The 14,969-nt window shown below is 41.0% G+C and overlaps 2 protein-coding genes across 3 annotated transcripts; one reads left to right on the top strand and one right to left on the bottom strand.

Annotated features, from left to right (window-relative positions):
- Positions 1 to 527: 527 nt before the first annotated feature.
- LOC102079900 (uncharacterized) lies at positions 528 to 4,145 on the bottom strand. Of its 2 annotated transcripts, XM_005454000.4 has the most exons (4): positions 4,036 to 4,133; positions 3,134 to 3,940; positions 2,556 to 2,752; positions 528 to 1,498 (listed from the first exon to the last, which is right to left on the bottom strand). In XM_005454000.4, exons 2-4 carry the CDS (start codon positions 3,710 to 3,712, stop codon positions 1,354 to 1,356), a joined length of 921 nt encoding a protein of 306 aa, XP_005454057.1. In that variant the 5' UTR covers positions 3,713 to 3,940; positions 4,036 to 4,133; the 3' UTR covers positions 528 to 1,353. The 2 variants fall into 2 exon arrangements, 1 of the variants encoding a protein (XP_005454057.1); XR_002056668.2 differs by having other exon boundaries at positions 1,876 to 2,752; positions 3,134 to 4,145.
- A 1,274-nt stretch (positions 4,146 to 5,419) lies between these two features.
- Positions 5,420 to 11,409, top strand: r3hdm4 (R3H domain containing 4). Its single transcript, XM_003449019.5, has 8 exons — positions 5,420 to 5,626; positions 6,753 to 6,910; positions 7,208 to 7,329; positions 7,619 to 7,736; positions 7,805 to 7,890; positions 8,357 to 8,442; positions 8,951 to 9,006; positions 9,695 to 11,409. Exons 1-8 carry the CDS (start codon positions 5,586 to 5,588, stop codon positions 9,796 to 9,798), a joined length of 771 nt encoding a protein of 256 aa, XP_003449067.1. The 5' UTR covers positions 5,420 to 5,585; the 3' UTR covers positions 9,799 to 11,409.
- The last annotated feature ends 3,560 nt before the right edge of the window (positions 11,410 to 14,969 follow it).

Here is a 14,969-nt window from a genome sequence, read left to right as displayed (position 1 = left end):
GTGAAAAGACCCAGGAAAACCGAGTTAACGATAAAAACGATAACAAAATAACGCTGAAAACTGATAAAAACCCTGAAAAACATACATTTCACACCTGAGCCTCAACTCTCGCGGCCCGGTACCAAACGACTCACGGACCGGTACCGGTCTGAGGCCCGGGGGTTGGGGACCGCTGGGTTAGAGGGCATTTGAGTGGCGGGTTGTTTCAGGACTATACAGTATCTCTTTTGAGGAGAGAATTTACCTCTTATTGTTTTGTAAAAAAACAACTTTATTATATCTTTTATCTGAATGTTTTTTATTTATCCAAAGTTTTATTATGCAGAATAATCTTATTATTTATGAATTGGGGGGGGGTTCTTAACTTGCTTGCTTTTCATTAAAAGAGCTGGAAACCTCGTGATGAACGAGATGCACAGGTGTCACTGTAGACGTTAAATTCATGTCAAACATGCCAAAAATTCCACATTCAATCAAAGAAGTAATATTTAACAAAACAGAGCAATCAGTGAGACAAAAACATTGCCTTCAGTCAACAACTGTTTTTATTCTGAACTATGTGTTTGTTTCTTTCTAACAAACGACACACTGGCTGCTGAATGTTACCGTACTGTAATGGCATTTTATATATATATGCATGAGACAAACGTGACATATCAGAAGGATTTCATTCCAAAACGCAACCTGTTTTTAACAATGTGGGGCAGCTGGACGGGTGAGTGGTTAGGACACGTGCACTACATGGATAAAAGTAGTGGAGCAGCCATGGAAACCAAAGCCATGTTTGGAGTTTGACCTTCTGTCATTCTCAAACACTTCCTCCACTTACAGCTGATTGTGGGATATCTATGATAGAAGAAATGTCACAAACTGCGGCTGTGGCGTCCTGTTACTGCACCAAGCTCAATTTCAGTGAGCTCTCTCCAACAGCACGTTCTTTCGGAAATCTTTGTAAAGACAGACGGCATGGCTAGCTGCTTTAATTCAACAGTACAGACTTACTCCCAATACTTTTGTCCATGTAGTGTAACCTTAAATCCTTCCACAGCTGCATGCTGTAATTTCCCAGCTCCCTCTCTTATATTTCCTGTCTATCTCTGGAAAAAAGGCAGAAAATGTTTAATAAAAGATCAACAATTATACTAAAATGCCCTGAAATACTGCAGAACTGAAACTGTAAGCTGGATGTCTCATTTTGGAATGAATATACTGTTCTACTTGAATATCAGCTCTAAGATGTACGATATTTCCTCGAAGTATGGTAGCTTAAAAGAATGTCTGTTCTGAAAAAATTAAAAATATTTGACCTGCAGCACAATTTTCAAACACTGTAAGTTATGTGTGGTTGTTGAGTCACTGCGGCGTCTGAGCAGTCAGGTGGTTTGGCTGCACCATCCTGAGGAAGATGAGCGGGGCTTTGGGTGCAGGATGAAGTGGAGGAAGGCTCATCTGTCTGTTTACCCTGCAGGCACCAGGTGATCTGTCTTTTCCAGCTCGGCTGTTTTAAAGGAGAAAAAAATGTAGAATCAAATTTTACCGTTTGTTTGGTGTAGATATTTACATGTACACACACGAAACCTGCATAAAACTTGCTCTTGTGATAATATTTGTTCAGTTCAGCTTGGAGTATTAACACTAAATTTACCTAACTGACATGATTTCATGTGTCACTGACTGTCAACAGCTCCTGTAGATTACTTACTACTGAAGTCAATAAAAAAAATAATTTTCTTGAAGAAATAATCGACACAAATAAATATCAGCATTTAGAAGACATTCCTATCCTTTTTGAGGTAAATAAAGTATATTTAAAAAAATGAAGGGAACGCTCAATCATCACAGTGTGATACAGAATCAGTTAAACTTCAGGGATACCAGTGTGTCCAGTTAGGAAGCAGAAACCACTGTGAATCCTCCTGGTTTGGTACAAATGAAAGCGACTCCACGAGGATGCTGTGACCTCCTGATGTCCTTCAGCGGGACCTGAAGGAACATCATCCAGCAGTCCCGGGTTTACAGTGGGTCGGTAATGGTCTGAGTAGGCATATCGTTGATGAAGGCCAGTCAAGCTGCAGGGTGCTAGACTGTGAGAACAGGACATCAGGGTCTCGTGGACTGCATTTCTGACAGTTTGATGAAAAATCTGCCCGTGAACAGCCCCACTGGAGGTCATCTGTGGGGCTGTGGCAGCGCTGTCCCACTTCAGACAACAGTCTGCCCTTCTACTGCCCTGTCCAGCTCTCCTTGTGCGAAGGCCCATCTCCTGGTATTTACTTCGGTCTTGAAACTGTATTGCGAGAGACAGCAAAACCTCCTCTGACCACATCTTGAAGGAGTTTGACTACATGTGTAGGTACTGTCTCATGCTACCACTAGTGACAAGGACATGAAGATATAAAGTAGAGGAAAAACAAATCCCTTTATTGTTTTATTGTTGCTTCTCTATTCCTCTGCTATAAAGCAGGTGAAAGTCATTCACAACGGTTTCTACTTCCCAACTGGACAGACTGCTGTCCATGAAGATTAACGGAAACTGTAACATCCATCAAACGTACACGCTGCCCCGCTTCCCATCCTGCTGCCCGACACTGCTCTGGTCTGTAAAGGCCACGAGGAGCTGATCAGACCGGTCTTGTCTCCGTGGTCCTTCCTCGGCCCCTCTCCTCTTCTTCCTCAGTCTGTATGTGACAGTTTGCAGCAGTGCATTCAGGCTGGACAAGGTGATGTCAGGAAGCTGAACCTCAGCCGATCTCTGCACAGAAAAGAACAAACTCAAAATATGGGACAATGTCTGAAGCTGTGGGGCGGGAGGGACAAAGAATAAAAATGCTGTGCAGTCCCATATAAAGATGGGCATATGCTCATGCTAAATAAGCCCTGACTGGAAGCCTACATTTCCCACAATCCAATCTTTAAACTGCCAACTTCTTTTAGACATTGTCCCAGCTTGCTACATGCTGCGTTTCTTTTCTGATGCTCAACATCTACTATTTCTACAGGCTGAGAGGTGCTCCCCCTCAACCCTTCACCTGTGCTAAATCAGTAGACTGCCTCTTTAATGTTTAATACACTTCCAGCAAGGACAGGAACCACTATGTTCAAAAAATGTCCCAGTGATCTGAAACTAACTCACACTCTTGGAGAACAGGGCATTGTCTATCCAGGGCCTGATGTCTGACGCATGCGCTGTAACTGCTCCACTGCCTCCAAAGCCTTCTGCTCCAAGCTTTGCAGAGCTGGTTGTTGCTTGTTGATGCACAGGTTTTGGTTCGCTTATAGGCGGCGGCAGAAATGGAGAAGTCAGTGACAGACTTGCTTTTGTTATTCTCTCTGAGGTTAATCCTGACTGGAGGTCAATTGCGTTTTGTTTCCGTTCCACTAGTTTGCTGACAGATGGGTCTCTGCTGCTGGTTTCTGTTTCCTGTCGACTCATGGAGATGTTGCTTTCTTCTTTCTCGTCTTCCTCCTCCTGCTCAGTCTCCTTAGCCAAGGTTAAAACCGGCATTAAGTTGACACAAATCCTCATTATGTTCCCTGATATCTCACATGTAGTCCCGTCCTTATCTGTGGTGGACCTGCTGTCCGATGTGATCGTCTTAATCCTCTTCTTTGACTTCACTGTGCTCATCCTGGGAAATTGCTTCTTTGCTTCTATATTTAGTGGGAAACCTGGTTCTAGTTTTACTATCACTGTGTTGTTCTCTTTCCCCATCTCACTTAATAAATGTACATAAAACCACCTTTGACCACCTCCTATGAAATTATTCAGACATATCCCGCAAAACTTTATTGCATAAAAAGCTTCCCTCTCAGATCTGTCAGGCTGAACTCCTCTCTCTCCAGCAGCAGTGGGAAATACTGAGAACAATTGGAGGTCTCTGTGACTGGCCCATTAAATCTGCTGTTATGGTAACGAGCACACAAACTGCTGTCACCTGAACTTTAAGAAGAAAGAAACCAAAGTCAAAGCAGGAATAATGCCTGAGCTCAAAGCTCTCCAACATGGAGGGTTTTACAGATGATGTAGGCGCTTACAGAAATTATGACAGGAATTCTTGTTTGCTGAGGTAGACCAAAGATCGTCTATGAGCAAGATGCAAGATGACCCACAAAGGAGACGTTTAAAAACAACAACAAATTCAAATTCAAATTTTATTTGTCACATACACAGTCATACACAGTACGATATGCAGTGAAATGCTTAGACAACTGCTCGTGACCTAAAGAAAAAGAAGACTATGAATCGGATAAGAAATTAAAAAAAAAATTAAAATGAAGGGTAGATTTAGCTAGGAAGGAATAAAATATAAAAATTAAAGTTAAAAATAAAATAACTGTACAACAACAAATTAAAATGAAGGGTAAATTTAATTAGGAAAAGAATAAAATAAAATATAAAAATTAAAGTTAAAAATCAAATAACTGTACAACAAAATACACAATACACAAATGCACAATATAGAAATATATAAGAATATATGAAGAAATATAGAACAATAACAGCAGCTGTACAAGTACTAAATGGTATGAAGAAATATAATGTCCAGGGTTGTGCAATCCACATGTGTAAGTGTCTTGTGCAGTGCAAATATGCTTAAAGTGATTTATTTAAGTGACTTGTGATAAAGTGATTAGATGACCACACAGTGTAGTTGTGCAGTGGCCACTGGTGTAAACAAATGTCCAGTGTGTGTGTAAAAACCATATGTGTGGGCCAGTACTATGTGATGGTGTGATTGAGAGACCGTATCGCCTGCAGGAAGAAGCTCCTCCTCAGTCTCTCTGTGTTGGTCTTCAGGGAGCGGAATCGCTTTCCTGACCTCAACAGAGAGAACAGTTTATTGTTGGGATGGCTGAGGTCCTTCACGATCTTCCTGACCTTGGTCCAGCACCGCTTGCTGTAGATTGAGTGCAGGTCAGGGAGCTCGAAGCGGATGGTGCGCTCAGCTGATCGCACATCCCTCTGTAGAGCTCACCAGGTTGAGATGTTTCCCGTCGGGATGCTCTCTATGGTGCAGGAGTAAAAGTTCCGGAGCACCAGTTGGAAGTCTATCAAACCATTTTCTTAGAAATAAATCTGAAAGCTTTTTTTTGGCTGCTTTCAAATGTCTTTGTTAAGAATCATATGCATTTAAAATTATAACCTTTAGGTTAAAATGAATGCTTCAGTTTTAAACAGACACTCACTGAACAATGATAAATTCTGCTTATTTCTACACTCTATTGCATCAACAAATGTTTTAGTAATAGTCAAAAATAAAATGTTTCCAAACAAATTCATGGCCCATGTTTTATCATTCATCCTGAAGTCTTGCGTTATGAAGGATTTGTCCTCCAAATGTATTGTATTCATTTATAGTCACGTGAGACTACAAACTATGGACGGAGTGGGTGCTCGCGGTGTTTTCCTCTCTTTGTTTGTGGAAAAGACAACAGCCTACTGTCAAGCTAGCAGTCAGCAGCTAGCTGCTCACCTGATAAGCTGTCCGGTTTTTTTTCCTGTGTCAACTGTATTTATTTATTTTGTTCTCGATCTGTAAAGATACCGACAGTGGGATCTTTCCGCTTATTTTTGCTGGAATAAGATGGTCGTTTTGACAAATGGCAATGAAGAACAGGATTATATGTGAGTAAAACAACAAAAACACCAGTCTGTTTCGTTAGCTGGCTGGTTAGCTAGTAGCCGGTAAAATAAGTCATATTAACATAAATAGCTAGGTTTATTTTCAGGAGTCGTTGCTTGTTTTAGTTCAGCTGAAATCCTGCAACGTTTCCTGCACATAAAAATTTCAATACACTCTGTAGTTTGTTTTGGTTATTTAAGAGTTAAAGGGCAATTTAAACACTTGTCCTTGTTAGCGCCTAACTAGCCTTCCTGTAGCGGAGTCTAAAGGTGAGAGGCGGGTCTAATGTTCAAAATCCTGTTTTAAGCCAGAAATCGCAACACCGACCATAATAACTAATACGCGTTTTTAAGGTTGCATTGAAACATGTTTCGTTTGGTCTTACTTATTAAACTAAGGTTTGGATGCCAGAGGGAGAGTATGGGCGAACCTAAATAGTCCAGGCACAGATTACATCATATTATGCTGCTAATAACCTGTGGGCTCAGGCTAAAAATGGCATCAGCATGTTGACAACTGAGCTCACAGGAAGAAGCTCCAGCAGAGGCGGTCCACACAGACACCCACTGACCTACATCTGAAGCTGCTGTGGGATGCTCTGCTCTGTTCTAACCCAGTTAGTTACACAGAGAAACCAGAGGAGGAAAAAATCTGCAGCTTTCATGGGTGTATTTTCAGTTTTAGTAGGATAAATGTCATCTATATGCTTTCGTCTTATTTATTCCTCAGATAAGGTGATTACATGGCCATCCATGTAAATATGCATATTTCAATAGATTTTTACTACAGCTGTTATTACATGTCGTTTCAGGGTGAAATTCTTATTGTGCACCTGTACCAGGTGTTGTGCAAGAAAGGCTGTAACACAATAAATAAGTAAATAGTCAGTTATATGTGTTTATCCTGCTAAGGGCTTCTGTGAACAGGGCCTGTTACAGGGTACACCTTGCTTTTACCTTCACATCTGAGCAGTTGGATAGGTTTAAATAAGGCAGCTTGAGGAACAAATAAGCTGATTTGATCCCCTCGAAATTCCAACAACTCAATCAGATTTTGAGATTGGAAGCTGGAATTTCTTCGGAAAGATATATCAACTCAAACTCACTACACTGTGCTCTGTTTCTCCAGCCTGGTAGAGGAGCGTAAATGCACCTCACTGCCTAGCTCTCCTGCCAAGCGAGTGTCACCCACCAAAAAGAAACAGTTCTATATCAACCAAGCCATCCGCAACTCTGACCTCACACCAAGGGCCAAAGGCAAGAAGAGCCTCCGCCGACAGGAGAACAGTAAGCTCTCATTTTACGTAAATTAAAAGACGGCGTCAGAGACTGCAGGCGGAGCAATGCTGGGAAAGCATTGACAGGATTACTTTGGGGAAGAGTCTTTGTGTGCAAGTTCAAAATGTTTTATAAGATGTATTTGAGGCTCCTGAGGCTGCTGGGCAATGTTTTTACAAAGAATTCTGACGTTAGTGGCTTCAGTACCTTAGAGGATGAGAAAAACTTTTACATTAGTCATAAAGTCATAAACCTGTCATTGCTTTGCTCATTTATCTCTCTCTAATCTTCTCCTTTGAAAATTAGCACGCTACCTTGCTAATCTCCTTGAGAAAGATGAGTGCTCCAAAGATGATCTGGAGGTTTGCAGCAACCCAGCCATCCCATCCATCTTCTATGAAGTCTGCACCAATGGAAACTATGTAGAGGTACACAAATTAGTGGCATTTGTTGCAGAAGTGCGAATGGCTTAAGAAAAGATTTATAGTTTCACCGTGTCATGTTCTCAAATTTTATGTACTGTGTGCGCAAATTTTTACCTGAGGGGTCCCACAGGAAACTGCCGCTCAAAAACCGTGTTTGTGTGTCCAAAGAAATGTAAACTGTGTGGTTTGGCTTGTGCGGGGTCTCACAGGGCACAGGGTTTTGAAGACCACCTAGAAAGATCAGGGACGCTGACTAATGTCATTTCTCGTCTTGTTGTTGTTGTTGTTTTAGCCGTGGAACGACTTCATGAATTGCTCTGGTGAGGAGCAGGAGAGGCTGCTCTCTCTGTTGGAGCTGGAGGAGGCCAAGAAGAAAAACACCAACCAGCTCCTCAAAGACCAGAGGAATGGTGAGTGTCACCCTTAATGAGCCTTTAAAGTGAAGCTGTTTGTCTGACTTTGTCGTCTCTCTCTGCAGTAAATCCTGCCTTCACTGCTCAGGACTGCTTCCAGAGAATCGATCGCAGGTTGCGAGTGACTCTGAGACGGAAACAAATCCCCATGGTGAGCATCTTCTCTGCTTCAAATCTCTCACTGTTTGGTCAGTAATTGCATCACTCATGTATTTAAAGTTGTCGTTTTTATAGTAAGTTCAACTCATGTTAGTTTTATGCAGAGCCAGTTATCTCTTAACCACCACTGGCGGGTCCTCTTAATAAACCCATCTGCTTGTGGCTTTGTGCTGCAAGAGTTATTTCCTCATTGATTAATCTTCCTATTTTTTATGTTTTATATAATGTTTGAAATTTGTGAAAAAGAGGTTGTTCATTAGCCTTCTGTTGTATGAATGCGCACAATGAAACACTGAAGAAAATCAGAAATTATAAGATACTCCTAATCATTATCAGGGACGAAGATGATGTGCAGGGACACGAGAGCAGGACTCCCTGAGATCACCTGCTGAAGTTTAGTATTTTTCCCAAACACAACCTATGAATTTTGTGAGATCTGTGGTTTCTGCTTCTCTCAGGGAACGCTGGAAGTTCTGGAGGAAAACCTTCTGAGCTTCTTCAACGCTCAACCTCACTCAGTTTACACAACCAACCTCAGCAGCAGGTAGAAATCCTCTTCTTTCAGTTGGTGTGTCTGTGCTTCTTCAAAAGCTTTTCATTCACTTTAGTCTTTAATTGGTTAGACTTTGATAATGGACAGTGGAATTACACCTGTGGGAAGTGGTCTGGAGAGCTCAGTGGAATGTCATTTGTCAAGTAAAATCTGAGCAAATTACAACCTAGTGACCCTCAGTGCATTGCTTTGGCACCTCATTAATGTGTTAATTAATCTCATCTCAACTATGCTGCTGTTTGGATTGTTCTGACAAACATGCAGGTTGAAAGCATGCAGGTAAACCGGCTGTATTAGATTACATCAAGTCTTTATCGTCTGTCACCATAGCGACAGGAACACAACAGGAACAGGAGAAAATAGCTTGCAGCCAGTGGTGAATACACAGTCTCCCTTTGTCGAGATGTGCAGGGAAATTGGTACACTACACAAACGTAGTCAGTTTGAATCAAGTGGGTTAATAACTGTCACATTTTTGTTGTTTGTGTTCGTCAATCAGCTTTGAGAGGCTGCTGCTTCACGCCATCTGCCAGTATATGGACCTCGTCTCTGCAAGTGAGTGGCAATAATACATAACGGCTCAGTCACAATAGGGTAAAGTTAGGATGGTAGATTGACAACATGTTGCAGTCTGTGGTGAATATGAATTCCTGTGTATGCAGATTTAAGCTATACTTATAACTCAAGAATTAATATGCTGATTTAAACAATACGGTGAAACTAAACACTCAGCGCTCACACATTTCTGACGTTAATGCCAAAAAGGAGACTATATTACAGAATTGGTGACACTAGTCTGGTGTCTGCCTGTTAAAATCATTGAGTCTTCACTACATATGTATGCTCAGAGTCTGAACAGACATGGAATTTAACAGCAAATTTCCTTGTTGTTGGGAGTGTTACAGTTGCAAGTATTTAAACTCGTAGTTCAAGTTTAAAGCCACTTTGTGTGTTCTTAAATGTACAGAAGTTTTGAACAGCGTCTTCACAAATAAAAAATACCAACAAAACAAAAACAGAATTTTTTTACATTTTTTACAAAAAAACCCCCCAAAGACTTACTGGCATGTATCATCTTTTCATCTCATTAAAATTGGAAGATTTTGAGTTTTTATCATTATAAATGCTTCTGTCTTTACATAATCCTACTTATCCAATCCTGGCTGTGCCTGCTAAGCCAGTTTAGTTTGTTTCAGTCACATCACAGTGATCAAAGTCTATTTCTCGCTTGTTGGGCCTCCAGGCAGCGACTACAATGGCTTACGTCAGACTGAAGTGGTGAACAAACAAGAAGAGTTCCTGCCTCCTGGACTCCTGCTGTCTGCCTACCTGGAGCAGATGAGTTGAGGACAGGACCACGCCCGTTTTTGTTTCTTCCTGCTGCAGACAGGAGCTCTGAAATGTAGATATGATGTGCAGTCTTCACACATTGTTTGTAATAACCACCCAGCTCAAATGTCTGCTTCTCTTTCTCTCTGTCAATTTTCCATTAACTAGATCCAAAAACGCAACAGAATCGATCACTGGAGCGTTAGCTAGGTTAGTTCGTGCTTAAAGTTGAATTTTAAACTGTAGGTTGGGTAATATGTAGTGAGTATACAGCTCAGCAAAGCAGGGTCTGGACACAAAGTCCCATCTGAGGCTTACAAACTGATACCTGTTTGAGGTTGGTAACTTGACCTCTCCTGTCACACCGTTACATTTTCTACCCCACGGTGTGTGTACAAGCAGCACAGGAAATCCAGCTGCTGAATTTTAATAACAGTGGACTTAACACTTGACAAAACAGGCACAGTTAATTACAGCAGTAAGTCCTGAAAGTAATAGAAAGCACATTGTGTAAGGTCTGTGAGGAGTCTGCAGCACTGTGTGTGTGTGAAGGTTTTAGGACCGTTCTTAAATGAAATGCATCACCGCCTGAAACAGTAGCCTGCATGAAGCATAAATTTTAATCTCTTTATTACTCACAAGAAAGTACATCTCTCTCATTGCTACTTGCAAATTATAGTTACTCTCTTTCTATTGTGTGTATTATTTAGAGGCAGATTGAGGCTTTGAGGTGGGTTTGAGAAACCCTTACAGTTCAGTCAGAGGCATCTTTTGTGACAGCTGAGTAGCGGCTTTATGAGTTCTGCTTCCAGTGCATGTGTGTGCCATGTGGGCATTAGGTTCAGTTTTCTGAATGTGCAGCAGATCGAGCATAGATGCTGACAGACTGCTGCTGTCACTGCACACTGTCAGTGTTATGTCAGTAATAGCCAGCATTTAGGATAAGAAACTATATTATTCTATGTTTTGGTGCATCAACGTACAGAGTGCTCTCTCGGTTTACATGAACACACAGCTTTTAACTGCTAACACGGATTCAATGTATACTGTACCTACAGTAAATGGGGGATAAAACCTGCTGAGCTTTGACTCTCAGGTATGTTAAATCTCAGTATTTGCATCCCTGGAAAATACTTCTGCCTTATGAACACAGTTTCTATGTTTTCTCTGTACAATTTTCTACTTTGTACTGTACTTGGGTTTTGGAAACATGTATCCAGGTTATTTAAGGAAAAAGAGACTTTATTTCTGTTTTCTTTTTATAATGACGGCAGCAGAGTAACAAAACTTGACCTGTTGGTGCATTTTGTCAACAACCAAAGTGTGCGTGTGAAAATCCAACTTCTCAGGCTTTTGACTTGTCACTCTGAATGTCATGTAGTGCTCATTTCTGTGTACTGTGTAGAGCCCAGCCTGTTTTTGAATTATGTTCACCTCGGGGCCCTGTCAAATTTTCCATTACATGTACACATAATTGTGCCAATCATGTTACATTTAATTGACTTGTGCCAACATTTGAATTGAAAATGCCCCAAAAGTTTGAAAGCTTTATACAATAAACTGAAAAATCTTTGTGTATGTGTGCATACTTATAAGTATCACTGCAACTATTAAATGATTTGGTTTTTTTCCATTTTCTCATTTTATTATCGTCAGAATGCTGAAAACAAAATCTGTGTGAGTGCTTTAAATAAATGGAAGTTAAAGTGTTCATTCACATTTGTAATATTGACTTAAAATCAGACCTAGTTTTATTCTTGAGATTGTTCTCCTTCTGCTGGCCTAACAGCACAGGTATACGCGAAGGCTAACAGCTCTTCTCCAGCATCATTGCTCCAGTTCAACAACCAAATCTGTGTGAGATCAATATCCTTTTTTTTTATCCATATTTAAACTGAAATATCATCATGCAACATTATGCCTTTGGACCACTTTTCTAAGGGTAATCATCGTAGTATAAAAGTTTTATGTATGGGTTCGTTAATTCCTCCTGGATGAGAAGAGCAATCTTGATGAAACTTTGTATAAAGAAAATTAAATACGTAAATCACATATAAAAAGATTTTAAACAAATATATATTTGTACATTTAACAGGTCAGCTGAGTATAGAATAACATGTCAGATTAGAATGTGGTGTTATAATTTAAACATAAACATATCTGCATGTTCCATAGCCCAGCGAGAAGAGAGGCCAGGGTTGAAAAGCTCTAGACAGAATTGAAAATAGCCAACATTTATTTGTGAGCCTAATCAAACAAATGTTGGCTTTGGATCCAAACCAGCGCATAACACCCTTGAAGGTTGTCCTCCATCCCTTTTTCAGTCCTGGCTTCTCTAAGAGTTCTCCCTGCACTGACATGAGTAGCACAGGGGGACAAAACCTTGTGGTCTCTCAGCAGCCTTCAAGTTGCAAAAGAGAAGAATCACAGAAAATCAGCTGCAGTTCCCAATACTCAGAAGAATTTTCTCAACAAGAATATGTCAACGCATCAGCCAACCCATCCTCCTCTAAAGATGATCTTCTAATATCTAAATGGACCCTTTTGGGAGATCACTACGAGGTCGAGGGTTTCCTTGGAGAAGGGCGCTTTGGTATTGTAACCAAATGTCACAATACAAAAACCAACGAAGTTGTTGCTATTAAAGTCAACAAGAGAAACCCTGAAATTCTGCAACAGGCAAACATGGAAATTTTCATCCTGGAGCAGCTACAAGGCTTGGATGCAGATAGATGCAACATTGTTCAATGGAACGGATTTTTCCTTGACCACCAGCGGATCTGCTTAAATTTAGAACTCCTTGACCAATGCCTGTGGGACTACATAGAGGACCGGAAAAACCAGGGTCTCCCCATAAGCAAAGTCAGGCCAATTTTACATCAACTCACAAATGCTCTGTCCCACCTGGGTTCTTTGGGAATAGTGCATGCTGACCTCAAACCTAGAAACATAATGGTTGTGAACCGCCATGAGTGTCCCATCAAAGTCAAACTTATAGACTTTGGCCTTGCATGTCCCGCGTCTAAAGTGAATCCTGGTGGCTGTGTGGGGACGGTTGGTTATAGAGCACCTGAGGTTATGATTGGTAGTCGATATAATGAAGCAATAGACATGTGGTCCCTGGGGCTGGTAGCTGTGGAGCTTGCTACAGGGTTTCCTTTATACCCTGCGAGAAATGATTATGAGGTTTTGAAATTCATCATACAGACCCAGGGACAGCCACCAGATCATGTTTTAGACTCTGGCTTATACACTGATAACTATTTCATAAAAGACAACTACAACGGACAACGCTGGACATTTAAGACCGAAAGACAATTTCAAGATGAAACAGAGGGATTGGAAAAAGGCATTAACAGCAGATATCATTGCAATAATTAATTAAGCTGCTCCAATAATGATCACTTTGGCTTCTTTTTTTTTTTAAATTTTCACTCCCCCCACCCCAACCAGTCGCGACAGATGGCTGTCCCTTTATGAGCCTGGTTCTGTCGAAGGTTTCTTCCTTTTAGAAGGGAGTTTTTCCTTCCCACTGTCACTCATTGCTTGCTCATAGGGAATCACTTGATGGGGTGGCCAAAACTCTAGGGCAGGAGCCCCCAATCCCAGTCCACAATGGCCAGTGTCCCTGCAGGTTTTAGATGTGTCCTTGATTAACCACAGCTGATGTAAATAGATAAATTACCTTCTCAACTTGTCTTGAAGTTCTCCAGAGGTCTGGTAAGGAACTAATCGTATGATTCAGGTGTGTTGACCCAGGGTGAGATCTAAAACCTGCAAGGACACCGGCCCTCGTGGACTGGGATTGGGGACCCCTGCTCTAGGGGAACTAGCAATTCTTGTGAAAATTTAAAAGGAAAAAAAAGCCTAAAAAGACAAAAACAACTGATGAATATGTTCTTGAACTGAGGCACAATTTTGCTTAAAATCCATTAAGTCATCTCTGTGTCGAGTTCTTAACAATATTCAAAGCGGAGCAGCGTACAACTTACCATTACATCAGTCCTTCAATCAGACCTAATTTGATCCAAATTGGAAATAAACTGGATGTTTATTAAATAAACCAGCTTTAAGCATCATCTAATTGTTGTTTGTAACTCTTTTTAAATATAGTGCAAACCTTTAGCCTCCTAGTAGACATACATGTTTTATAAATGGGAAAATCCTCTTTTCTTTAGAAAAGTTGAGCTCTGACCTTGAAGTCAAGGTCCCTGAGATTTAAACCTTACAGAGATTTTCAGTAAATGCAACCATGGTATTGATTTAAAAATTCTACATTGTCTTGTTCTTGAGTTATTGCATTCAGAAACTTGGGTGTCCACAGCGCCCCGCCATATAACAGACTCAAAAGATTATGAGGTAGGGTTTTTTTGGTTTGTTTGTTTGTTTGTTATCATAAAGACTACAACACAAGTCTTTATGTGGAGAGTGGTTGTGGAGAGTATCCTCACACAGAACATGACAGCGTGGTTTGGGAACAGCTGTGTGAAGGACCAAAAAGCTCTCCAGAGAGTGATCCGTACAGCAGAACGCTGCTGCAGGATTGCTCTCCCCCCACTTCAGGACACCTACACCAGGAGATGCCGGACTAGAGCAACGCAGATACTGAAGGACCCGTCCCATCCTGGCAACAAACTGTTCCAACTTCTACAATCTGGTAGAAGGTTCCGCATCATCCGGGCAAGGACAGAGAGACTCATGAAGAGCTTCTATCCTCAAGCCATCCGGACCCTAAACCAACACCCCCCCCCCACACACACACACACACCCGCCATCTCACATCATCTATAATTGACTGAGACTCTCCTCCAGACACTCAATTTATATTGTCCATTCTGTAAAATAGTCAGATGTCTATTCATATTAATGTACAGAATTCACCTGCTGCTGCTTCTACTGCAGGATCGTGTCAGGATACATTTCACTGTGTGTTATACTTGTATAACTATGCATGTGACAAATAAAGAACCTTGAACCTTGAACAAAAATAACACAATTGGGAATATTATTGTCATTTTTTTAAAACACTATTTTAATGTTATCTAATGTAGTGCAAAAAATAAACAACTAAATTGATAACTGGCACTGAGTCTTCTGTGTGCACACAGTCTGCATCAGCACACAGGAGAACACTGAGACTTCAGAAGATTTTCACTGTGTTTGTCTATTCAGCCACAACTTTCAGATTT

The sequence above is a fragment of the Oreochromis niloticus genome, linkage group LG15 (assembly GCF_001858045.2).
Source record: "Oreochromis niloticus isolate F11D_XX linkage group LG15, O_niloticus_UMD_NMBU, whole genome shotgun sequence".
Lineage (NCBI taxonomy): Eukaryota > Metazoa > Chordata > Actinopteri > Cichliformes > Cichlidae > Oreochromis > Oreochromis niloticus.
The sequence above is the reverse complement of the archived record's forward strand: the minus strand, read 5'-3'. Positions and strand labels throughout refer to the sequence as shown.